Source organism: Tripterygium wilfordii, chromosome 7 (genome assembly GCF_013401445.1).
Source record: "Tripterygium wilfordii isolate XIE 37 chromosome 7, ASM1340144v1, whole genome shotgun sequence".
Lineage (NCBI taxonomy): Eukaryota > Viridiplantae > Streptophyta > Magnoliopsida > Celastrales > Celastraceae > Tripterygium > Tripterygium wilfordii.
Window position 1 is genome coordinate 14,879,666 of NC_052238.1, and position 25,045 is coordinate 14,904,710.

At 38.9% G+C, this 25,045-nt stretch overlaps 5 protein-coding genes and 1 pseudogene across 7 annotated transcripts; 4 read left to right on the forward strand and 2 right to left on the reverse strand.

The window, feature by feature from the left end:
* The first annotated feature begins 2,197 nt into the window (after window positions 1-2,197).
* On the forward strand, window positions 2,198-3,588 carry LOC120002394 (CCG-binding protein 1-like). Its single transcript, XM_038851145.1, has 3 exons — window positions 2,198-2,525; window positions 2,907-2,980; window positions 3,063-3,588. Exons 1-3 carry the CDS (start codon window positions 2,276-2,278, stop codon window positions 3,375-3,377), a joined length of 639 nt encoding a protein of 212 aa, XP_038707073.1. The 5' UTR covers window positions 2,198-2,275; the 3' UTR covers window positions 3,378-3,588.
* A 120-nt stretch (window positions 3,589-3,708) lies between these two features.
* On the forward strand, window positions 3,709-6,939 carry LOC120001487 (pollen-specific leucine-rich repeat extensin-like protein 3). The gene has a single exon (XM_038849846.1). The coding sequence runs from the start codon at window positions 4,132-4,134 to the stop codon at window positions 6,406-6,408; it is 2,277 nt and encodes a 758-aa protein (XP_038705774.1). The 5' UTR covers window positions 3,709-4,131; the 3' UTR covers window positions 6,409-6,939.
* Window positions 6,940-7,462: 523 nt separating this feature from the next.
* On the reverse strand, window positions 7,463-10,670 carry LOC120002640 (annotated as a pseudogene).
* A 312-nt stretch (window positions 10,671-10,982) lies between these two features.
* On the reverse strand, window positions 10,983-13,411 carry LOC120001486 (pentatricopeptide repeat-containing protein At1g32415, mitochondrial). Its single transcript, XM_038849845.1, has one exon. It carries the CDS (start codon window positions 13,313-13,315, stop codon window positions 11,015-11,017), a length of 2,301 nt encoding a protein of 766 aa, XP_038705773.1. The 5' UTR covers window positions 13,316-13,411; the 3' UTR covers window positions 10,983-11,014.
* A 4,612-nt stretch (window positions 13,412-18,023) lies between these two features.
* LOC120002337 lies at window positions 18,024-22,985 on the forward strand. 2 transcript variants are annotated; one of them, XM_038851059.1, is made up of 3 exons: window positions 18,180-18,299; window positions 20,569-20,577; window positions 21,291-22,985. In XM_038851059.1, exon 3 carries the CDS (start codon window positions 21,291-21,293, stop codon window positions 22,320-22,322), a length of 1,032 nt encoding a protein of 343 aa, XP_038706987.1. In that variant the 5' UTR covers window positions 18,180-18,299; window positions 20,569-20,577; the 3' UTR covers window positions 22,323-22,985. The 2 variants fall into 2 exon arrangements, with proteins under 2 accessions (XP_038706986.1, XP_038706987.1); XM_038851058.1 differs by lacking the exon at window positions 20,569-20,577 and having other exon boundaries at window positions 18,024-18,299.
* On the forward strand, window positions 22,737-25,016 carry LOC120002338. 2 transcript variants are annotated; one of them, XM_038851061.1, is made up of 4 exons: window positions 22,737-22,782; window positions 23,249-23,339; window positions 23,479-23,611; window positions 24,483-25,016. In XM_038851061.1, exons 3-4 carry the CDS (start codon window positions 23,494-23,496, stop codon window positions 24,692-24,694), a joined length of 330 nt encoding a protein of 109 aa, XP_038706989.1. In that variant the 5' UTR covers window positions 22,737-22,782; window positions 23,249-23,339; window positions 23,479-23,493; the 3' UTR covers window positions 24,695-25,016. The 2 variants fall into 2 exon arrangements, with proteins under 2 accessions (XP_038706989.1, XP_038706988.1); XM_038851060.1 differs by having other exon boundaries at window positions 22,748-22,782; window positions 23,249-23,355; window positions 24,483-25,013.
* The last annotated feature ends 29 nt before the right edge of the window (window positions 25,017-25,045 follow it).

Sequence of the window (25,045 nt, forward strand, 5' to 3'; positions counted from 1 at the left end):
GGTCTAAAACTTTCGATCCAGTAACCAATCTTAGAGGTTGTAACTGGATATAAGAAAATTTCCATAAGAGGAGAGGCCGGGGTAACACATGTGGCATGTAAACTTAACAATAGTATTTCTAGTATTTTACACATCAAGAGTAAATTGATCTTTCCACTACAATTTTGTGTGTAGACTTATAATTTTTTGATGTAAATTTATCATATTCAAAAAGTGGTGTAAAGATAGTGTTTTTGTTGTGTGTAGATAAAGGGTTTAGGGATTTATCACAATATGCCACACAGATTAAATGTTGCCTGTAAAATTTCAACCAAACACTACAAAGCATTCAACCAGCATATCTACTATTAAAATTGTTCAACATTTTTGCTATCACAATTTCAACTAGTATATCTACTACTTTTAAAAAGCTTTATCAAACTAGGTCATGATAGTCAGTAGCATTTATGATAGTAGTCAACCAAACAACCATTTTATGGCACGAAAACCAAGGCATTTTTTGTTTCAGAACTCTAAAATACGTTGTAATTTGTGCACATCAAATTATCAAGACTATCCTCTACAATGGTACACAATATGAAACACTCCAAATACAAAATTTTCAACTATAATTTCCCTCCTTTTTTCCATTTTACTCTCTCTCTCTGTCCCCTAAATTTGTAAGTATCAAGTGTTGATTAGTTGTACAACTCTAAAAAGTACTCTCAAGTTACTCTTGATACCTCAAGAGTCCCTACAATTTGAAGTGTGTTTCAAGTGCTATTTTTCTCTCATTGTAGCCATATAGTACTTGAAATCGATGTTTTGTGTGCTTAAAAAATAGGTTTCAAGTCTTCCATTAAAAATGCTCTAATATGGCAAAATCAAAAGGAAGCTCGATCTTGAGGACCGTTTTGGAACCATTCCAATTTTCTTTCCCAATCTACTCTCCCTTATTAATGAAATTCCATAACTACCCCCACCACTGTCAATGGCCTCTAGTCTCCTCACCGTCCGTCCTTGGAAGGCATTCGTAATGGCCTCCTGTCCACGTCTATCGCTCCAAACACATATGAACACAACACCGGCACCAAATGTCCCAAGAACCCGCTTCTTCGTTTGGTCTCTAATGGATTCCGAGTCCAAGTCACGAGCCCACTTCTGATTCTTCTTCTTCTTCTTCTTCTTCTTCTTCGTTCGGATTTCAGAGATCACTACCTAAGATTCCTTGTTGAATTGATCGTGTAAGGAGTCGAATCTGAATCCTATTAGTGGATCTCCGAATTAAATATTTTTGATAAAGAAAGAAGAAAATTAGAAATTAAATATTTATTTAACTAAAAAATCTGGAAAAAAAACATTAATTATTTTTTTATTATTAAAATTCATAATACCCCTACACATAATTTACCACAAAATATTATACAACAGATAAATGTTATGTTACAGATAGAGATTGAACCAAACACTAACAAAATTTATCTTCATTAATAAATTTCTTTGGATTGTTTGAAGAAGATTCCAATTGGGTGACTGAGAGCATCCACAATGGTGCTACTTGTGCACACACTCCAAATTTCACTAAATTATATTCTCTCTCTTCTCATTTCTCTTAGGTGGCACAATTTAATTGGGTGATTGGGTCCCACAATCTATACTATTCATCAACACTCCATACATTCCAACACTCTATATTCATTTTCTTTATTTTCTCTCTCTTATTTTTCATCATCTCTCTCTTATTTTTCATCACCTCTCTCTTCCTTTTTATATTCTCTCTCTCTTTCCATCATCTCTCTCTTACTTTTCATCACATCTCTCTTCCTTTTTCATCACCTCTCTCTTCACTATTCATCAATTATCATACACTTCAAAGATCAAGTATGAACTAATTTTTCAAGTGTCATTTTTTATCACAAGTGTGCATGTAGTGCTTAACTTATCAAGAAAGTATCATCTTAAGTACCCATTGTGAACATCTAGCGCTTAATTTATCAAGAAAGTATCATCTCAAGCACTTCAAAATCATCCCATTGTGGATGCTCTGATATTTCTCCCTATATTTATCTTCCCAAAGGTTTTGCCCAAATCCAATAGTTATTATTAGCCATTTGCACATCAATGAGACAACGACAATGAAAAGACAATTTTTTTTAAAAAAATATCTGCTAAACAGAAGTATTAAAATATCTAAATCCTTATCCACTCCGGACTCAAAAGGTATCAGACTTGCATTTATATCTGCATCAAAACTGCATCTTCCTCTCTTATCCGTACCTTTGTGTGGTTGGATACAATGATTCAGTCAGCCTTTAGATCTTCTTCTTCTCCTACTCTCCTTAAGGAAATCCAATGCAAGAGAAGAATCCCACCAACGCCTCCTTCTCCACCAATGACTACAACAACAAGAAGAAGATTTTCATTAACTTGTTCTTTTTCTGGAAACGGCTCCTACATACCAAAGCTTGAGCCTTTTAGCCGAAGTAAGCTAGAGAGAGTCCTTAAGGAGCCTCCTTTGATTGAAAAGTGCGAGAATGACCTCTCAGGTCCTTTTTTTTTTTACACACTTTCTCTTAATTTCTCTGTATTTACTACTTCTCTGGTTTAACTTTGATGTCGATTTTCTTTCCAGTTTTCTTGTTTTTGGGTTGTTCTGATAATCTGATCTTGGATGATTTAGTGGATTCTTTGTTTGTTTTGCATCTCTGTTTGATCTGATAACTGGGTTATCTTGTTTTCCCCCCCCATAATTCCCACTTGAATTGTTGCTATTTTTTGATGATTTTCAATGGTTTCTTCTCACGGGTAGATGAAAGCTTGTTGATGATGATATAGATTAATGACATCTGATATATAGATATATATGTGTGTGTGTGTAGATATTTTGTGAGTAGTTAAGCATCAGATTGTCTCTTTTATTGGTACAGATTATTGTTCAACACTTGAGGGAGATAATTCCTACAGCTGCTGTAAAGCCTACTTCGAACTCAAAGATCTCGAAGTAAGTTTGTTATATATGCATATATATATAACAATGATATTCTAGTCTTTCAAGCTGACACTATGTTTCATACTTACAACAGGAGGAGGCACCAAAAGAAGATGTGGAGAGGCTAATTCTTCAAACCGGCGGCATCAAGTCGTTAATCGGATGCTTACATGGAATTTCCTCAATGCAGAAAGGAAAAGAGAATGGATTCGGCCTGGCAAAGACACTGATTGCTGATAAAGGAAAGGAGAGACACTGTCCAATACCAGACGGACTGCCAAAAACACTTGAAGAGCTTGCTGAAGAAGAGAGTGCTCGAATGCCGGATTCTCCTTACACCAGATTGCTTAGAAGTAAAGGAAGCTTCCCTGCTTGGTATTCCCCTGCACCGGACCATGAAACTGATTGAAGGATTGATTACCTGTGGTGGTTAAATGGAGTGATACCAATAAGTTTCTGTGAAATGATTTTGCTGTTTTGTGTAGATAATATCAGCCGTCTTGCAGATCTGCAAAATATTCTGATCTGATTGGTTTGAAAAACTGTTCTTTATAGTGATTAGTGTGTATAAATAACTTGATTGTTCATGTTCAGTATATAGTAGTAATGATTTTGCTTCATCTTGTTTTTCCTTAAAATAATATAACAGTAAAAGCAAGATGTGTAGGTGGATCGACTCATCAAGCTCCCATTGAAATAGGATCCACACAACGAAAAGCACTTGTCATTCGTGAGTTATTAGGGGCATCCCGAAAACGTTTATGACTTTCAAGTTAAGTTCTATATTGGCTTTGAAGTTTGCATGTCCAAAATAATGGGTTTTTGTGTATCAAGAGGACAAAAAAGATTTGCAACTCATTCCATCTCTATAGAGTATAAACAGCATAGACAAAGCAATGAGCCTTCAAGAATCATTCATGTCCAGAACCAGAAGTTAAAAATGTCCAGAAGAACTGGTCAATAGTTTATTGCTAGAATTAGAGAGCACAGCTAATTTGAAACCTACAAAGCAGAATTTACGGGGTTTAAACAGGAGACCTCCTTCCACATCCCTCAATGGCCGTCAAACCATACACTTCTATTCACTTTCATATAACTCCCCCTACATCTCCCCCCTTCCTTTCTATAAGCAGCAGCCTTGGGCCGGCCAAGGTAAGTCGGCCATGGCTATCCCTCCCAACGCCTTGGGCTGCTTTCTTTTCTTCTCGTTCATCTTCTCTATATTCTCTACCTTCTCTTTGGCATTGACCGATGCTGAAGCGTCCTACATTGCTCGTCGTCAGCTCTTGACGTTCCGTGAAAACGGTGACCTTCCTGATGATGTCGAATACGAAGTTCAAATCACTGAAACTTTTGCCAACCAGAGGCTGAAGAGAGCATACATTGCTCTCCAGGCATGGAAGAAGGCTATGTATTCCGACCCCTTCAACACAACCAGCAATTGGGTTGGCGCCAACGTGTGTGCCTACAACGGTGTCTTCTGCGACCCAGCGCTTGACGACCCAAAGTTGAACGTTGTTGCTGGTGTTGATTTGAACCATGCTGACATTGCAGGGTACCTCCCTGTTGAGTTGGGGCTCATGACTGATGTTGCATTGTTCCACATTAATACTAACAGGTTTTGTGGAATAATCCCCAAGAGCATGTCCAGGCTTACCCTCATGCATGAGTTTGATGTTAGCAACAACCGTTTCGTCGGTTCCTTTCCAACAATGACTCTATCTTGGCCAGACCTCAAGTATCTTGATGTTAGATTCAATGATTTCGAAGGTGAGTTGCCGCCGGAAGTCTTTAAGAAGCAACTGGATGCATTGTTCTTGAACAACAATAGGTTCACATCCACCATCCCTGATGCAATTGGTGAATCCACGGTTACTGTGGTGACATTTGCTCATAACAATTTCACCGGTTGCATCCCACGCAGCATTGGCAAGATGGCTAACCTAAATGAGATCATCTTTATGGGCAATGAGCTTGGTGGTTGCTTCCCGTATGAAATTGGGTTGCTTGAGAACGCAACAGTCTTTGATGCCAGCTCGAACTTGTTCGTTGGTTCTTTACCAGACAGTTTTTCTGGGTTGAAGAACGTTGATCTCTTGGATATTTCTAATAACAAGCTGACAGGAGTTGTACCAGAGACAATTTGCAAGCTTCCAGGCTTGTCAAATTTCACATTCTCATACAACTATTTCACCGCTGAATCATGTGTACAAACATCGAGGAAAGACATTGTGTTGGATGATACGAGCAATTGCTTGGCTGATAGGCCTAAGCAGAAGTTGAAGGAGGCATGCTTCCCTGTCGTTAGTCGACCAGTGGATTGCAGCAAGGACAAGTGTGCTGGAGGATCTACGCCAAAGCCACAACCAACACCTTCCCCTGCTGCAATTCATAAGCCATCGACCCCAGCAATTCCAAAGTCAAAGCCACAACCCACACCCTCTCCTCCAAAACCATCATCACCACCACCATCAGTCCCAGTTGTGGAGAAGCCAGATTCTCCAACTGTACCAAAACCATCATCACCACCACCATCTCCTTCTCCTAAACCAGTAGCACCAGCCCCACCACTTGATGATCATGATCGATCGCCAGTACTAGCACCACCATTACCAGATAAACATGATCGATCCCCTGTAGATCACCCACCACCACCACAACAAACGATCGAGGTCCCATCTCTAGAGCCCACACCAAAACCATCTCTGAAACCTAAGCCGATGAAATCTCCACCAACCCCTATCCACTCCCCACTACCACCACCTGAACACTCACCACCCCCACCAGTCCAGTCTCCTCCACCTCCTATGCACTCACCACCCCCACCAGTCAACTCTCCACCACCGCCGGTGCCAATGCAGTCACCACCACCACCAATCAAATCTCCACCACCGTCGATGAAGTCACCACCACCATTGGTCCACTCTCCTCCACCGCCGGTGCAGTCACCACCCCCACCAATCCATTCTCCACCCCCACCGGTTCACTCTCCACCTCCACCGGTTCACTCCCCACCTCCACCAGTGCCCTCTCCTTCACCGCCACCACCACCACCAATCCATTCTCCACCCCCACCAGTTCACTCCCCACCTCCACCAGTGCTCTCTCCACCACCACCATCACCACCGATCCATTCTCCACCCCCACCGGTTCGCTCCCCACCTCCAGCAGTGCCTTCTCCTTCACCACCACCACCAATCCATTCTCCACCCCCACCAATTCGCTCCTCACCTCCACCTCCACCGGTGCCCTCTCCTTCACCATCACCACCACCACCACCACCAATGTTCTCTCCTCCACCACCCACACCAGTATCCTCGCCTCCACCACCGCCAACTCTATCTCCACCACCACCACCAACCTTCGAAGACATTATCCTCCCACCAAACCTGGGGTTTCAGTACTCATCGCCGCCTCCACCAATGGTCCCAGGCTACTAAATGTCATATTATCTTGTACTCATATTTATAGTTACAGAAAGCCATTTGTACACAAACCAATTTACTTTTTGTAACAAGTTGAAGTTGAAATGCAATGAATGACAATCCTTGTAGTGTAATGTGAATTCCATTAATCTTCTTCTTCTCTTGCACTTGTTTCCAATTTAACATTATTACAACACACACACATATGTGACACTGACACTGCAATTGTGCTTTTGTGGCTATACAAAGATCATAACAAACTTCACCAGCCAAGAAACTTAGTTGAGAGGACAAACGAAGAGAAACGAATAAAGGAAGGGATAGTTATTAGAAGAATAAACTTATTTGTACTGAAAACTTAGCAGAAAGTCTCACCAACAGCGGCTCCTACGTAATGTGCTCAAGTCTGATGTTGGTCTTGGCTTCAACAGATCGCTTGAGATGGGAGTTCAGGAATTAAAAGTAGGAGGACTTCAATAAGAAACTACCTTGATCTTGATATGCTTTTGAAGTGTATGAGAGTCTTGATAGGCAGCCTACATAATATATCTGTGATCAAGTCAAAATGAAGACTGATGTCATGATTTCATTTTCTGGTACATCAAGACTTTGCTGTAAAAATCTTATTTCAAATCAGTGTTGACAATATATCATTAGTGTGTGTGTGTGCGCTTAGATATAGCAGGAATGTGTAAGAAATATGTATATCTCATTAGTAGTAAAAATCGTTCAAACACTAGTTAGATTTCAATACATGCATAAAAGAACACGGAACCCCTAAATACATTGGGATTTGACTCACTATACAAAGTTTAAAGGATTATATAAAAAAAATTACATATATAATGATTGAATCACATCTAACAATTACATACATCGGATTTCTCTAATTCTTCTCTCTTCTCTTTCTTGCTTCATGCATTCTCGTATTTGATAACAAGAAGAATATTTTACTTCAGAACCCTGTGAAACTGTTATAGGGAAGAACAAATATCTAACCTGCTCAACGAGACCTCTTTGCCTTGCAGCATGCATCTGAAAGAGACCTTGGGTATCTCCGGGATTATAATCACATATCAGACACAGACCAAAGATAAGCCTCCCTTCTGCAGCTTGTTTCTCATTCGTTCTTTTGAACGCTTGCTGCTCAAAGCCTACAATAAACAGACCAGCTTAACTTAATCAACGTTCCACACATATTTGGTTTTGTCAATTATATTATCAAGTGAGAAAATCTTCCTCCAATTAATTCTCCCACTGTTAGGTGACATCAAATCAGAAACACCGAAGTCTGGGTTCACATATCATTTTGTGGTTAGATACAACATAGTTATTTTGATAAGCAACTCCTAACTCAAAATTACTCTTTTTTGATAAATAATGTTATGATTTAGTTATTAGCTGTTTTTTAGCTGGGCGAGGATTTAAACTTTCAACCTATTCAAAATCCTAAAGAATAGCTACCACTAGGCCCAGAGCTGCTCGTTTAACACAAAAGTATTGTGTAAATAAACCTACCATTAGTTCAGTCAACACCATCCCAATGCTTTCCCAGGTTTATTGCATATCGCTATGGAGCAGCATCTAATCCTCCTTTTATCCAACTATGACTACTGACTACGAATGTCCTGAGGAATTGTGAACCATGAATATGATTCCTTCATCTTTTAGCTGTCACCCAAGTGGGGTAGCACTGGTTCAGAATACTTCTTCTGCAATATGTAAAGGGAGATTTCTCAATTAAGTTTCAATAAATCTACAGTTTCAGCCACTCAATAAGAATGTGATATACCAAATGTGCCATGGGATCACCTGTGTTACTCCATCTTTCATAATTTCCTCCAAGTCTGGATCACCTCTGCAGACAACAGAAGCAGCTATAAACTTTTCCACACAGAGAAAATCAGAGTACCATCCAACATCACATAGCAACACATATGACTCAGAAAAACATAATCTTAAAACTAGTTGGCTTTCACCGCACAAACCTAGTCTCCCACCCAATTTTGTAGGCCTTACATACAAGAGTCACGATAAGCAACCAAGAATTGAGCTTTAAATCCCATGCAAATCACAAACTTCATGATAAACATAAGACAAAGACCAAACATACAAGCAGAAATTCATGGAGAGCATTACATATACTCTGCATCATTGGTACATGTCCGGTAAATTGACCAATTATTTGTCCCAGAAATCCAAGCAGGCAAAATCATCATAAATGGCATCTCTATATTGCCTTCCACTTCCCTTCGTTATACTAATCCAGCAGATAATAGATCCTGAACCCATTTCAGATATGTTCTTTCTCTTGTAACAAATTCACTGTAGGTGCTCTAGAACACAAACAAAAAAATTTGAGCAGGACAGTAGTAACATAGCATCAAGATTACGTTGTTTTGTGCATTTCGACATAAAATATCTCAATGACAAGGATGAAATGCACAGTTGTTGATATCCCGAACCAGTTTGTTCCCACTATAAAATAAATAAATTTGAAGAATTATGCATGACTATAGATCAACAAACTTCTGTAGAAAATGTTGAGGTTTCATTGCGTTAATACAAATCCTTAAGAAAATGCTCAACAAGCTCAAGACATTCAACATTTAGGCACGTATATAGGGTTAGATAAGTTGAGTTTTCAAACAGATGCTCGAGTCTTGGAAATTATGAAAAATCAAATATTTTATCTTTGAGAGGATTGGGGGAAAGGAAGACAATATTTAGTATCACGAGGATTCAGATAAACGAAAACTTAACTCAGTTGATTTTTGGACATTTTAGTTTCAAGTGGTTTGTGCAAATGGTTTTCACTTCAAATTCATGCAGCCTAGCTTCGACTTCACACTTCTGAGCCAAGCCTTTGCCCCATTCCAACTGCTTTTCCTAGTAAAGAAACAGTGAATGAGGATTTGATTCTCAAGGCAGACAAATAAAAATGACTAACAAACAAAATTAAATAGAAAAAAAAAAAAAAAAAAAAAACTCTAACATGGAAGTGCATCAAGGACGAAAAAGAATTAAATTGTTAACTGTAGTCCCAGGTATTCAAAAAAAAAAAGTAGTAATTCTTGAAAATTTACAAGCGAACTTCCAGAATTGTTTTGCTTCTCCCTAGTCATATAATTATTTAAATAAGTATTTTATCTCAATATGCTTCAAAAACTCCACATCACTGTGTGTGAAAGCCAAAATTAGTAGTATGACCTGAATTGTATTTACAACGGGTGCCGGACCGGGGTTTGCTCTCAAAATACTTAATAAATCAAAACAAAGCACAAAGCTATTACAACAATAAGAAAACCAAGAACTTCGACTCGCTAACAAGTAATTTTCAAAGAAGTTCAAGGCAGTACCTTGGGCTTCTACTTTATGCTTCGATTTTCAAGTGCTCCTCCTTTGACATGCGCTCACATGAAGCATCCAAGAATGAGACAGAATAAAGCACAAATTCAATTTTAGTTGAGTTTCAGTCACAATAGATGAGCATTCACTGACCCTTTTTTATCACAATACACAGGTTCAGCACCTCTTCTGCTTATAGAAGGGTCCATCTGCTCAAACCTACAGAAATGTACAGAGACTGTCACAAAAGCAATGACAACATATAAACCAAATGTTAGCAAGAATCCCAACGTCCACTTTTCACCATGCTCCTCGAACAGATAGTCAAGTTACTTCATACCTGGAGATAAACAAGCTACCATGAAGGGAAGAAAATCAATATAACCTGTAGTAATCCACAACTAAACTCGTACAAATTAATTACAGGCACTGAAATCAGAGTTAAAATAACACGTCAAGGACTGAGATCTCAAATCTATGATCACATTTGATCCAAGTCACTATTTGGTGGTATCTGATGAGTAATGAAATAAATTCGATACAGATAGCAACAACTTTAAAGACCAGAAAACATGACTAGTCAAATGGGAACAGCAGACAGAAAGGAAATCCTTTTAGCAAGTTGCGACAAGAATCATTAGATTACCTAAACACATCTTCCTTCTTTGCCTTAGTCCTTAGAGATCTCTTCTCTGCTATCATTGCCGGTAATCAAACCAGTTTTCAGCTGTGCTCTTGAGGAAGTAGGACCGAAATTTTCCTCTCTTTTTTCTTGGTGGGGAAAGGTCTTCAACCAAGGATGCAAGTGAAGTATACTTTTCTAATGAACATCTATGTGAATGTAAAGGAGAAAGATCAGGTGATCCTGATCTCCCAATAGGCCAATGCCATTCCTGCTTTTCATTGGGGGTGAAAGATCTAGCTCTAAGTTAAGTAGTTAGCATCTGCATCATTCTCATATGGGCCTTGTCGACGACGAGAAATGTCGGGCATGTTTTCTAGTTTCTTTCTCACATGGATTTCTGATGTTCGCGAAGGAGATCGCTCTAGGCAGGAAATGATAATGAAGTTTCAATGTGGTTCTTTATGCGTAAAGCTTCCATAGCTTGAAATGATAAAAGCTTTGTTCCAAGTTTAAACCCATCCAAGTTTTTCTATACAACTAAAACTTGAGAAATCAAAAGAATTGCTTTGCATGTCCATGTTCATCTTTGCAATCATACTGAACAAAGTCCAAAAAATATGTCAAATGACATTGCTTCACATCTTTTTCTTATAATCTAGTCATAGTCCCAAATAAAAGAGACAACATCTCATTCACTTGCAGGTCTAATTTATCTCCAGATAAGAAGACATGAACTCGCCCTCTAAGTAGTATCCAACTGCAACCAGGAATCTTCCTCACTCCCTTTAACACCATTTCCTTCCTCAACATATGCACCTCATCATGTTCACCTTTTGCTGCGTGTATGTTGCAGAGCACCACGTGGGCAGGGGTGTTTAGAGGATCAAGCGAAAGGAGTTGCTTAGCAGCATGAATAGCAACCTCTGCATCCATTTCACCGAAACCACATACGCCAAGCAGTGCCCCCCAAACAGCACAATTTGGTTCAAAAGGGAGCCTCAGGACAAATTCTTCAGCTTCCTTTACTTTTCCCGCTCGGCCTAAAAGATTAATCATACAAATATAGTGCTCCAGACCAGGTTGAATTGCATAAACATTAGGCATTGCATTGAATAGCTCCCATCCTCGAGCAACAAGGCCTGCATGGTTACATGCTGATAGGAGTGCCAAAAATGTAACTGGATTTGGGTGAATACCAGATGCTAGCATGACCACAAATGCCTTTAGTGTTTCATTTGCTAGCCCATGATGTGAGAACCCCATGATCATGGAATTCCACGAAACCAAATCCCTGAAACGCATGTTTGAGAATATTATATATGCTTCATATAGTACCCCACATTTGGCATACATTGAGATCAGAGAATTCTCAAGAATCAAATCAGTTTCATACAATGTTTTCATCAGCATACCATGAAATTGTCTCCCTTTGTCAAGATTTGTTATTGCGCCTGCAGCTCCAAACAGAATAGAATATGTAGAGTTGAGAGGTAAAACGCCCTGAATCCGCATTTCTGAGAATAAATGAAAAGCTTCTGGGAAAAGCTCGTTATGAACATATCCCGAAATCATGGCAGTCCATGCAACCGCGTCCCTATCAGGCATGTTATTAAACAAGTAAAATGCCTTGGATACTTGTCCACTACTCATGTATGCATCAATCATTAAAGTCCATGAGATCTTATCCCGTAAAGGTACCGTGTCAAACAAATTCTGAGCCTCTTCTAGTTGTCCAATCCGAATGTAGCCATTAATCATAGAATTGCAGGATTCAATAAGAGAGTAGTTGGAGTTCTTGACGAATATGGCACAGGAAAAATCCATAACACCACACATTGTGTACATGTGAATAAGACTCTTCGATAACCTGCCATCATAATCATCATACTCCAAGCCATTAACTATCAACTGAGCATGTAATTGCTTACCAACAAGAGGAAAACCCAAACCGGCACAAGCATAAGCAAGTGATATGAAGGTCTCTATATTTGGTCGTAAGTAAGAAATCTGCAGCATTTTTAAAAAAAGTAGTAAGGCTTCCTCATGGAAGCCATTCCAAGCAAACCCACCAATCATTGCGGTCCAAGAAACCACATTTCTTTCTGTCATTCTCGAGAACAAATATTTCCCCTCCTCCACATCACCTGTCCTGCAATAACCTGCTATCATAGAAGTCCAAGTAACCACATTACGATCCTCCATAGCCTCAAATAAATCCCTTGCTTCATCCATTCTATCATTCTCTGCATACCCTCCAATCAAAGCATTCCAAGAAACAATATCTTTTGCAGGCATCACGTCAAAAACATGCCTTGCTTCCTCCAAATCCCCATTTCTAATCAACCCAACAATCATGGAGTTCCATGACACAATATTCCTCTCCGGCATCTCATCAAATAATTTCCTTGCCTCACTAACCCTCCCTGCATCCGCCAATCCACAAAGCATCGAGGTCCATGAAATAACATTCCTCTCAGGCATCTCGTCAAACAAGGTCATCGCCTCACTCAGCATGCCGCATCGCACATATCCCGACAACATAGCATTATAAGTAACAATATTCCTATCGGGCATGATATCAAAAAGCACCCGCGATTCATCAATAAAACCATTTTTGGAGTAGCTCGTAAGTAGTGATGTCCAATGGACAATACGACGATGGGCATCTCTCTCGGGAATACTCTCGAGCAGGTGGCGTGCTTCCTTGAGTTTGTGATTGGAGAAGCAATGTAGGAGCCGCGAGTCATCGAGAGTAAGTTTCCGGCGAGCTGTGCTGAGGAATGTTGTTTGGGACTTGAAGAAGCGAACGCATGGGGAATATCGTGGAAGACAGAGTGAGGTTCTCGAAGCAGAGAGAGCGAAGAATCTGAAACAAGTGGCGGGCATTAACGACCTTTGTACGGGACGAGAGGGTTTAAGGTTTTGAGTCGTTTGACTTGTTGGGCTCATTCTATTCTATTCTCCTGTTTTCTAATTTCCTCCTTATGTAAATTTTGTAAAATATTTTTACATTAAAAAAGATCCTTTTTTAGGCTAAGAAGTCATGTACACCCGCTCTGGTTTAGGTCATTTCTAATTACTACATCCCTTCCAATTCAAATCGTCGGAATGACACCCCTAAATTCTTTTTAAGCATCAAGTCTCTTCATCTATTGACCGTTATTTGATTAACGGTGGAGTATACTATTTTAGCTATAAAAATTTGAGAAAACCCAAATAAAACAAGTCAACATATCGACAATTGAAAATCCTATAAAGTCAGTATATTAAGGGTAAAAATCAGAAATATAGAAGAAAAGTCAAAGAAAAATAACAGCGAAAATTCACTATTCTAAGAACTGTGAAATTTCTTGTTTGACTAATCATATGAAATTTCATATGAAGATTTTTACATGTTTAATATGATTTATCATGAGTAAAATTGAATTTTTCTGTTTTTGATTTCTATAAAATTAACTAATACACAAAAATATGACGCTCTCTTGTTTAAAATAATGTCCTTTTTGATCATTTTTCAATTCCAGAAAATATTGATAACGACTCTCATTAGAAAGAGTTTTTCGTACTGATTCTAGATATATTATTGATTCAGAGGAAAGGACTTTGAGTTTAGTCAATGTGGAGATTGGTTGTGTCCAATTGATTGAGAAGGAAAGGACTTTGACTTTAGTCAAAGATACCAATAACAGCAGAGACAATACAAGCTGCAACCTCTAATTTTAGATACACATCCATACTCAATGCAACTTTCTCTAGTTGATCAATGTCTTTTCATGTAGCTTTGGTAATTTTGAATCTGTTATGTTTCTAAACAATATGATGGAAGAGGTTGCTGTTTTGAATATTGTCCTTGCAATGTAGTCTTCTAATGTGAATTGTGTTTTGAGTCTGTATTGTGTTTGAATTATGGTGTTTGATTGAAATCTGTAGAACTTTGAGTTTTATTGTCATTTTGATACCCTATCAATTTATTAGTGACTATTTTTTTTTAAAAATAATTTAGATAAGATCTCAAAGCTAGTTAATCGTTTTTCACATATGTCATGCTTACTTACCACGTGTATTTTTTTAAACAGTCCACGTAGACAAACTTTTACTTGGAAAACTCTTTTTTTGACTTTCTGATGCCAAGTCAGACACTTTGATTGACTCAAACACAAAAAAATCCAACAAAATCTGATCTAGATGTAAGTCATTAAGTTGTATCATGATCTGTTTGTAACCAAAAATAACATTTATTATGAGAAAATGAAAATAGCATTGCTACTCGTCCCAGTAACTAGGATCCCAGTGATCCCAGTTGCTGAGGTGTATAGAGAAGATTAAAAGTGTAAGTGATGGATCCCATTTGCATTTTTAATATCCTCCATACACCTCAGCAACTGGGATCATTGGGATCCCAATTGCTGGGATAAATAGCTTTTTCGAAATGCTGGGACAAGTAGCTTTTTCGAAATGAAAATATGTATTATTAGTTTTTTTTTTTAAGATACGGAACGACATCGTTCTTGTGTTTATAGTTTTCCCTTCAAATGCCGTTGAATGCGATCGCCATGGTAGTAGTTTGGGAATTTTGTAAAAATGACCTTCTCAAAAAGTCAAACCAGAGAAATGACCCTTTTTTGTATAAACCGCAAAAATGACCTACCTTGTATTTTTTTTGACCCAAATACCCCTAATGTTGAAATATTTTTTCTTCCACTCACAATACCAGAATACACATAACCCTCCTAACGGCTATTTCTCATCATCTTATCTGCACTTGATCGGCTATTTCTCATCATCTTATTTGTTCTATAGAGCTCGAAAAGCCAGATCCAAATCGGGTTCGGGTTCTGAGTTATTTGTGATCTTCGTTATCGCAAGTCTGAAGAGAGGTTCGTTGGTGAACATTTCATATCACTTTTGACAGGTGAGTACATCTATATTCCGAGTAATTTTGTTCCATATGTTTCTCAAGTGCATATGAAGTTCTGAACGAACTCATTATCTACTCATAGCATCTGTGTAGTCAAGCATATTGAGTTTGTAGTCGAACAAATATATATGTAGTCGAGCATTTGTGTTTTTATGGTCGAGCATTTATGTTTTCATGGTCGAGCAAAGTTGTATTATGGTCGAGCATTTGTGTTTTTATGGTCGAGCAAAGTTATTTATGGTCGAGCATTTGTGTTTTTTGGTTGAGCAAAGTTGTTTATGGTCGAGCAAAGTTGTTTATGGTCGAGCGAGCATTTAAGTTTTTATGGTCGAGCAAATTATTATACTTTTTTTTTTGTTTTTTGTTATTTTCAGGAATGACATCTATTGATTTTGTGATCCTCTACGGTGGCCAATGGGAAATTTGTCGAGGGATTTGCAAATACAAAGGTGGGAAGAGTCAAGGTGTAATAGTGTCCGAAACAATTTCCTTTGTAGAATTTGTGGATTTGATATATGAGTTGATTGAAGTGGATCGTAGTGCTGGTGAATTGTTGATGAAATTTGCTTATAATACACATTTTGATATGGAACCGATGGTGCTGTGCAACGATCGTGACTTGCAATTCTTTCTTAGGCAAAATGATGATCCTCGAAGACCTGGAACTCCACTTTGTGTAACAATTCATCAGAGAGAGTTTGTTTCTCAAGATGTAAGTTTCGTTCCTCCTCAGCGGGAACAATTTCATTCACAAGATGTGGGCTTTGTTCCTAATACGCAGCAGTCGCGACAGTGTGGCAATGAATTACCTTCATATGTTGATTTTGACGACGATCCGATTAGTCCACAAGCCGGATGCATGGGTTTTAATGAATGTGGTTTTAGCCAATACGATAAAGATAATGCAGATATTGATGATGGGGCTGATGACTATCAAGAAAATATTGAGGTTGATGACTTTCAAATGGATAATAACGGGATTGAAAGTTCGGTACTTCATCGACACCCGCCTCCATGTGCGGGCGGTAACTTAGCGGATAGGCCTCCTAGCAACAATAACATTGGCTCAAATTCGCTTGGCACGTCAAACTTTGTTGGGAGTAATAGTAGCAATAGCTATTGGGGTGGTAAAGTTATGATTGGGCAGATTTATTCAGACAAAAAAGAGTTACAAAAATATATTGCTATGTATGCTATGAGCAAGAACTTCCAATTCCGCGTTATTAAGTCGACCAAAACTCTTTTTATGATTCAATGTGCTGCTAAAGGGTGCGAGTGGCGTATGCGATCGATAAGAGTTAAGGATTCGGAGTTGTTTAAGGTGACGAGGCTTAATGACAATCACAAATGCTCTTTGGACTTTATTTCTACCAATGCTCTTATTTCCACCAAAATACAAGTCCCTAATCCTATGCACAGAAGTGTCAATCAAGCTAGACAGGGGAGGGACATCACCACCTAACAAACCAGTGATAAGAGCAAATTCAGCAATAGAAAATGTTGCCCTCTTTCCAGCAAATTTGAACCTGAATAATATCACACCAGATTCTTCTTTAGCAGAGGTTACAACTTGTCGTAGTAGAGCTTGATGTACCAACTGGCCAGAGAAATTCATGTGCCCAACATCCAGAAACATGCCAAAGCATGTTCTCCTAAACATCTCCAGTTGATCCTCACTAAGCTTCCTTTTGATTTTGCTTATGGATTCAGATATATTTGAAAAAACACTAACCTTACCTGGGAAATGATTTTTCATTTCAATCATGTAATCCATTTCTTTGAAAAATTGTCTATCTGAAAAAGAAATACAATAACCAAATTAATATTGACTTCAATCATAATACTCGACCAAAAAAACACATTTGCTCGACTACAAAAATAAAAATGCTCGACCACAGTTTCATAAAAATGCTCGACCACATAAAATTAACATCAAATGCTCGACTACAACAATTATGTAATGCTCGACTAATGCTCGACCTACACAACAATTATGCTCGACTACAACAATTATGATATGCTCGACTACAAAGTTAAGAATACTGGAACACACATAATGCCCGACCCTAAATAAAACTGCTCGACTAATGCTCGACCTACACAACAATTAAGCTCGACTACAGAACATACATGCTCGACTACAAAGTTAAGAATACTGGAACACACATAATGCCCGACCTCAATAAAACTGCTCAACTAATGCTCGACCCACACAATAATTATGCTCGACTACAGAACATACATGCTCGACTACAAAATTAAGAATACTGGAACACACATAATGTCCGACCACCTGCACGCAAGCACCACCAAAAACCCAAGACTTCACCCACAATGTCACCCAATTAAACAGAGTTTCACCAAAAACCCAAGCCAGCCACAGGTATGTACCAAAATGCAAAATTTTTCGTGTAATACCAAATTAAAATCGAGTATATGTTAGGCAGAAAACTAAGCCAGTAAGATACTAACCTCAGAGGGGGGAAAATCCCTTATCTGTTGCTGAAAACTGATGATCGGAAGTTGTATAGTAATCGTCGAGCAGCCCGTCGAGCAAAAGAAGTTTGAAAGAAGTGGGTTTTCGTGGGAAGGGGAAAAGCCAAATGGTGGGTTATGTTTTCTAAGGACAATTTGGTCTTTACAATATGAAACTAGGTCATTTTTGCGGTTTATAAAAAAATGGGTCATTTCTCTGATTTGACTTTTTGAGAAGGTCATTTTTACAAAATTACCTAGTAGTTTCTACTGAAAAGACAAAAGGCCTCAAACCGAAAATCGCACTCGTCTTTGAAAGTTGGACACCAAAAGCTCTCAAATTTCACAACACAAGACCACATTCGAAACTCTTCCATGGATGATTCACTGAAACAAGAACCTAAAGCTGAGCCTCCCCCACAGCCACCGCCACAAGCGAGTAGCAATAGAGGGTGGGGAGGCTGGGGAATCTCAGCTTTCTCTGTACTCACAGATCCCCAAAATTCCGCCACTGCCGCCGCTGAAGAGATCTCCCGCAGTGTATGCTGTATTCCTTCATTTTTCTCCATCTTCAATCAATTTTTGTTAGGTTTTGATTTGCTCAAATTAGGGGATTGGGTACGGTCATTTCCGTTTCGGTTTTTAATCTTTGATGTTCAGTGCCGTTATTTACGTATTTTTATTTAGCTTGCAAAACGTGCTATGGATATAATTATACACTGATAGTGGATTTTAGACATTCGTTAATGCAAAGTTATAGAAACATTTTGAATTTTGTGGCTTGTTTTTGAAAATGTTGTCTTTCGGCAAGTCCACAGTTTTGTACTTTGTTATGCCTTTTTTGGGTGATTGAATTTGGAATTGTTACAAAGGTAAAATTTTCTTCTCAATAGATAAAAGTTTATTCAGTATGTAGTAATTTCACCTGAAATGCCCTTAATTGCTTATCTGTTGCTGTTTTGGGCTTCAGTTCTTATGTAAGGTCTTAGATTGCTACTCAACTGCCATGATTCGAACTTGAAAATTTGAGCCACTCTGAGATTTGAACTCCACTACTGGCTATGGAAAGGCAGGATGAAGAAATTAAATTTAGTCTTCCGTCCTATAAAGGCTTGATGGCTTGATTTGCCGCACTTAGCAGCCTAAATTACTCACTTGGACAGTTAGACGTGGCCAAGGGTGGTTGTGTTGCTCAGGCATTGCTCTTGATGTTCTTCTTTATTTTTCCTTTGATGTTCATTTTCGTCTTCATCTGCTGCAATTTGGAAGAAATAATCACAGAAAGATGGGTTAATTATGGCTGGTTATGTTATTATTATTGAAACATGAAGGTATAAGTGTAAAGTAGGGTTATAGTGTTTTGTATGATACTATGAGTGCATGTTGCACACTGAAATTCAGCACTTTGTATTGCAAATATGAGATGTACCTGGTAGATGGTTTGGGTTTTGTTTGAGTGGTAGTGTGACAACACAGGTTTATTTGAACAATAAAAAAAGAAGAAGATAATAACAATAATAATAAATAAACAATAGATAAAGTAACAATAAAATGATTAAAAGTTAAAACAATAAAACAATGATTAAACTAATAAAATAATAGAAAATAGGTATGAGGGAGGAATTCGGCAGTGAAGGTTTAAAAAAAAATAATAATAAGAGGAAAAAAATGGGGAAGTTCGCGAGAGAGGGTGAGGAACCGAGAGAGAGAGAAATGGTGAAGAGTGAAGGTGGGCTTTGAAGGAGCAAGGAGAAAGAAGCTTCAATCAAGAGTTTGGAACTTGTATAAGCTTGACTTTCAAGATTTCTTCAAACTTGAGGTAATATTTCCATGGGTTTGAAACTAGGGTTTATGGGTTTTGGTTTTATTTTGTGAAATTGGGGCTTTGGGTGCTTAAATTAGTTGATTTATCATGGATTATGAACTATAATTTCAAATTTGAACTTGAATTGAGGAGGTGGTGTTGACAAGGGATTGGATTGGAGATTGAAGATTTGAGCAAGGTAAGTGGTTTGCTTTGAAATTATGAGTTGATTATGGAGAGAATGGATGGATATTGATGTTATAGAAGGAGAAATTAAGTTGTATGTGTGTATGGTGTAGGTTGATTAAACTTGGAGGAGTTGGTGAGGTTTTGCTCAAACGAGATACTTTAGTTTCTGCGTAGGGTAAGTGTTAGGGATTTTCTTAACCCTCTCAATTTCGAAACACTATTGACTACCCGGATTGTGTTTAAATTCATTCGTTTCCGCCTTATTGTCCAAGGGGAAACAAACCCTTTGTATGTATGCTATTGTGAATGAAATACCGTTGTTGTTGGTTGCTTAGTGTTTGATGCATTAACTCTTTTGGGCGCTCGGTCTCCTATCGAGTGGTCGGTAATCTTGGCATGTATTTTAAATAGAATTGCACGCAATTCATGTTTTGTATAATAGGTATGTGACATCATATGCATTTGTTGCATGATATGCATTAGTTGCTTGGTGTTGGAGATATGGGAGAATGACTCGGTGCTACAGAACTGTGTGGCGGCTCTAGTGGGGTCTTATGTGGTTGTCAGGTACTAGAAAACTACGTGGCGGTGCTAGTGTGGCATTTTGAGATTTGTGTGGTAACATTGTGATGATGATTGGGAAGTCATTGAAGATGGGAGGTTTGGTGGGACTGATCGGGTGCATTGTTTGATTCATCATGGCATTTTGCTGCATTGTATACTTTTATTCATATCCAGCCATTTTCCTTTCATTTATGCTCTTTATTTTTCGTATCCCTACGGGGTCTCCTGCTCACTGTTTTATTTCTTCCCCAGGTGACATAGGTACTAGTTCCGGTGGCCCGACTACGGATCAGCGAGGTGACGAGTGACGTGACTAGCCTGGATATTGTTGGTTTGAGTTATATTCTGTACTTGTTGGTGTGTTATGTAATACTAATTTAATGGAGATGATTGTGCTATTTTGGTACTTTGGATATGATAAATTTTTATAAGGATGTGATATATATGCTGTATGATGGTTCTGGATTGATATGGCCTGAGGCCCTAGTTGATTGGATTTGTTGTACTGGATTGTTGGACCGGAGGTGTTATTCTTTTGTGTTTTATGATGAGGTTCAATTTTGGCTGTAGTAGTGGAGATTGATTTGTTTTGCTATACTGGTTTAGGGCGGACTTTCCGATATACGGGGAGATGTTGTCGGATTTTTTTAAAAATTTATGGTGGTTAAATTGTGTGCTGATTTAGTTTGAGGCACTTGTATTGGTAGCAGCACGTGGGTGCACACACGTGTTATCGATTAGTCACGTTCCTGGGACGGGGCGTGACAAGTTGGTATCGGAGTTAAGTTTCGCTAAAGGTAGGACCTAAGGGATGGGTCCAGTGTGAGTATTTGTGTGTGTTTGATGTGTGAATGTTGTGTATGATACGTCCAGGCCACGTCATGCCCTCTGCTGATCCGGTATGTATTCTAATCCCTTAAATCCTCGTATGTTATGATGATATTGAACGTTGGTTATTTATGTTGTGGTTGTAGATGGATACACGTAGGAGTGCTCATTTCCTCGAGCCCCAGGATCAGGGGTGTGAACGAGGGGGTGTTAGGACCCGTGGTGGTAGACAGAGTAGGGGCCGAGGTCGAGGAGTTGGGCGGGGACGCGGTGAACGAAATGCACCCGCTCCTGTTATAGTTCCTGATTTACCTACGTGGAGTAGGGTGCAGCAGCGGGGACAGCGTACTGCAGTAAGAAATTCAGATGAAGTTGAAAATCCTGCAGTAAATGTGACAGGAGGAAATAGAGGTGTTCCCGAGGCAACTACTACGCAGGTGCAAACTTTGTCAATTACTCAGATGATGGTGGCGTCGATGTTTGAGGCCCAAGTGCAAGTGATGAAAGGGATGTTAGAGATGATGAAGAATGTCACTCAGATGGTTCAGGCACGAGCTGAACATGGCGTTCATGGTGTGGTGGAGGGTCAGATCTCGGGAGAAGCTGATAGGATTCAGCGACACTTGAGTGAGGTAGATAGATTGCGCAAGCTGGAGCCTCCTAAATTTCATGGTGATACAGATGTTGCAAAGGCTCATACTTGGATCCGGGAGATGACCATGCGTTTGGATACATTGGGTATTCCGGATGAAAGGCGGGGGACGGTAGCCTCGTATTTTCTGAAAGACAAGGCCTATGATTGGTGGTATGCTCTTGGGCAGCGGAAGGAGCAGCTTACGTGGGCATCCCTTGAGAGATTATTCATGCAGCATTTTGTGCCAAACTCCTATCGCACAGAGAAGGCAAAGGAGTTCTTGACTTTAGTGCAGATACCGGATATGTCAGTGGCAGAGTACAGCTACAAGTTTGAAGAACTGTATGAATTTGGGAAGATGTATGCCCCAGATGAGGGGAGTAAGGCTGAGAGATTCAGACAGGGGTTGATGCCAAATGTAGGTGCACCGTTGGTTAGTATGAGGGTTACTACATATGATGAGATGAGGGAGGAAGCCTTGTTAGAAATATTGGGATACTTATGGCGGCCGATCATTGAGTGGTGGTACGAGAGGGGCATTTAGAGGACAGAGGCAGGAGTGGTCTAGTAGGAAGAGGCAGAGGACAGACAGTCATACTTCACAGAATCGGTCAGGACAGAGCAGTGGAGGGCAGAGGTTCCGGGGAAGTAAAGGATCACAGCATGGACCGAGAGTTTGTCATCGATGTGGACGTACTGGTCATATTAAGAGCCAGTGCACTACTCCCGAGATGGAATGTTATGCATGTGGTAATCTAGGCCACAAGTGGGCAGATTGTCCTCAAAGGAGGAGGGATACACAGCAGAGATCTGAGGTTTCATCGGCAACATCAACACCTACTACTCCTCGTGCATTGTCAGGTTCCTTAGGCACCTCTGTTGAAGAGGACAAACACAGGCCAGGATACAGCAGCAACAGTCACAGATTCAGCCTGCATTGACTCGGGGGAGAGTATTTGCTTTAGGGCACCAGATAGAGCCTGAGCATCCGAACTTTGTTGGAGATACTTTTATTGTCTCAAACTGTTTGATGAGAGTATTGTTTGATTCTAGTGCTACAACATCTTTTATTTCTGCATCATTGGCAACGTCACTAGAGTTAAATGTGTTATATAGCTCCTTCAATGACTTCCTGCTGGTGCCATGCCATGTTCTTATAACTTATCAAGCACATTCGAAATAAATTTTCGGGATTCGACTTTCAAGAGCTATATGGCTAAGCTGATTACGTATTCTTAATGCAAGTCTTAATACAGCTTCTCTTTTCTTTTTTGCCTTCAAATTTTAGGGTTTTATATCTTGTTCGTGCCTCCGATAAGAATGGTGTTGTGGATTGAGTTTGATTTTAATTTTAATTATTATTACCAGCAGCTGAAATTAAGGAAATTCCTCTGTGCCTTTTTTGTAATGGTCATCCGCTAACCTCTTTGAGACTGCTGCTGTATTTGATGCTTTCCTGACATGACACAGGTTCACAAGTACCTTAGGAGGACTGAACGTTAATGATATAATTCAGAGGACTGCGGGCAGACTAGAGTCTCTTCACTCTGAGGGTGTTCACGTATGGATATACTTTGGTAAATCAAAATTAATTATAATTTTTATTGATTTCGCAGAGAGCCTCAGAAATGTGCTGTTTTGCGGTGTCTCAACTGCTAATGCTTGGTTAATCAATCATATCCTTTTCGAATGGAATTCAGGAAGAAGACGCTGATATGGATATGATGAATATTGACTGGCCGGCGGATTCTGTTGAAAAAGCTAAGATAATCCGAACAAAGGCACAAACGATAACCAGTTATGTTGAAGCAGTTTCCAGCAGTTTTATCACAGGTTAGTTTTCTGCATTCCTTTGGCATTATTATCTTACCATCTTATTTGTACTGTCTGATCTAGTTAGTTATTTAAGATTTTTTTTTTTGACCAACCCTAATACTGTTGTTGCTTGTTTTATCTTTTTCTGGAAGTTGCTGAATTTTTCTGGCATTGCCTCAAGTAATTGCATATGAATGCAAAGGCCTTCCCCATTTCCTGTTTTTCTATTTGAGATTCAAGATGTTAACAAAGACATGGCATATTGGAAATTAATAGCTATAAGATTACTGCAGAAATGCTAACTCTTTTATTGCTTGAAATGCATAGAGTTGGACAAGGCATCTAATATAACCACTTTTGGAAGTTTGTTGAGGCACACCTGAAATGATTGTTAGCGACTTCTTATCCAACTTCCATGTTTTTTTCTCTGCCATTTTGATTATAAATGATGTATTTTCTGAAATTTTATCTGTACTCTGTATTTAGGTGTCTCCCACTTGATATTAGTAATATAAGATTCTAGAGAGGTACTGATGTATTTTAATAGCTGTAGCTCTGAGATTGAGACCGTGAAAAATGGAAATGATAGCCAGTTAAAATATCATACATTCCGTTTTAAGAAAAATAATAATTTGTTGATGAGATTGGTACATGCACCTTGTCAACATGATTGTCTTTATCATATTCCATGCCTCCATGGTGTGTTGGAATGCACCAAGACTGTTATGTCATTAACAAGAAAGCTCTTTGTATTCAGTGGTCGACATGTTGGGGTTGATTTATGTCGAGTTAGTTGTAGCATGTAGGACACAATCTTTCTACTGTTATATATATGCAAGTAATTGAAATTGAAGGATCATTTTTTTTAATTTAAATTCCTAATGTTCAGGGATATCTGATGTGGCTGAAGCTTATCTTGCAGCCATTAAGGCTGCAAGTGCTGATTCCCAAGAAGTTATTCCGCAGAAATCTTTCCAAGAAAAAGCCAACGTCTACTCAGAAAATCTCCGTGCTGATCAAAACACAGCAGTCGCGAAAATGCAAGATGGGCTCCAATACCTGTCGTACGTGGTCCTTTCTACTTCAATGCCGGTTGGTTGAGAAATTAGATTTTAGTTTGTCATAGTCATTCAGTTAGCTAGTTAGTTGTATTTTGTAAATAGTTGTATATAGAACATAAGGCGCATTGCGGTGTCTCATTGAGTTGAACTCATTTAGACTAAGAGTGTGTTTGGATTGAGGGATTTGGAGGGAAGAAAAAGGAAGCGAAATAGAGTTTTCTTCCAATTCCCTTGTTTGGATAGTTTATTACAAATTAAGGGGAGGATTTGAGGAGATTTGGGAGGAATATTTCATTAAATTTTTATTAAAATTCTCTCTCTAAAATGGAGTCATTTGGAGGGAAGGAATTACTAATTAAGTTATTTGTAAGTTAAATATCTATTTTACCCT

What these genes read in the sequence shown, in the direction of transcription:
- LOC120002394 (XM_038851145.1), top strand. Translation starts at nt 2,276, where the DNA reads ATGATTCAGTCAGCCTTTAGATCTTCTTCTTCTCCTACTCTCCTTAAG. An exon ending in GTGCGAGAATGACCTCTCAG is followed by an intron (nt 2,526 to 2,906) that starts GTCCTTTTTTTT and finishes TTATTGGTACAG; the next exon opens with ATTATTGTTCAACACTTGAG. An exon ending in TCGAACTCAAAGATCTCGAA is followed by an intron (nt 2,981 to 3,062) that starts GTAAGTTTGTTA and finishes TACTTACAACAG; the next exon opens with GAGGAGGCACCAAAAGAAGA.
- LOC120001487 (XM_038849846.1), top strand. Translation starts at nt 4,132, where the DNA reads ATGGCTATCCCTCCCAACGCCTTGGGCTGCTTTCTTTTCTTCTCGTTC.
- LOC120001486 (XM_038849845.1), bottom strand. Translation starts at nt 13,315, where the DNA reads ATGAGCCCAACAAGTCAAACGACTCAAAACCTTAAACCCTCTCGTCCC.
- LOC120002337 (XM_038851058.1), top strand. Translation starts at nt 18,135, where the DNA reads ATGGATGATTCACTGAAACAAGAACCTAAAGCTGAGCCTCCCCCACAG. An exon ending in CTGAAGAGATCTCCCGCAGT is followed by an intron (nt 18,300 to 21,290) that starts GTATGCTGTATT and finishes TTGTGGTTGTAG; the next exon opens with ATGGATACACGTAGGAGTGC.
- LOC120002338 (XM_038851061.1), top strand. Translation starts at nt 23,494, where the DNA reads ATGGATATGATGAATATTGACTGGCCGGCGGATTCTGTTGAAAAAGCT. An exon ending in TTCCAGCAGTTTTATCACAG is followed by an intron (nt 23,612 to 24,482) that starts GTTAGTTTTCTG and finishes CCTAATGTTCAG; the next exon opens with GGATATCTGATGTGGCTGAA.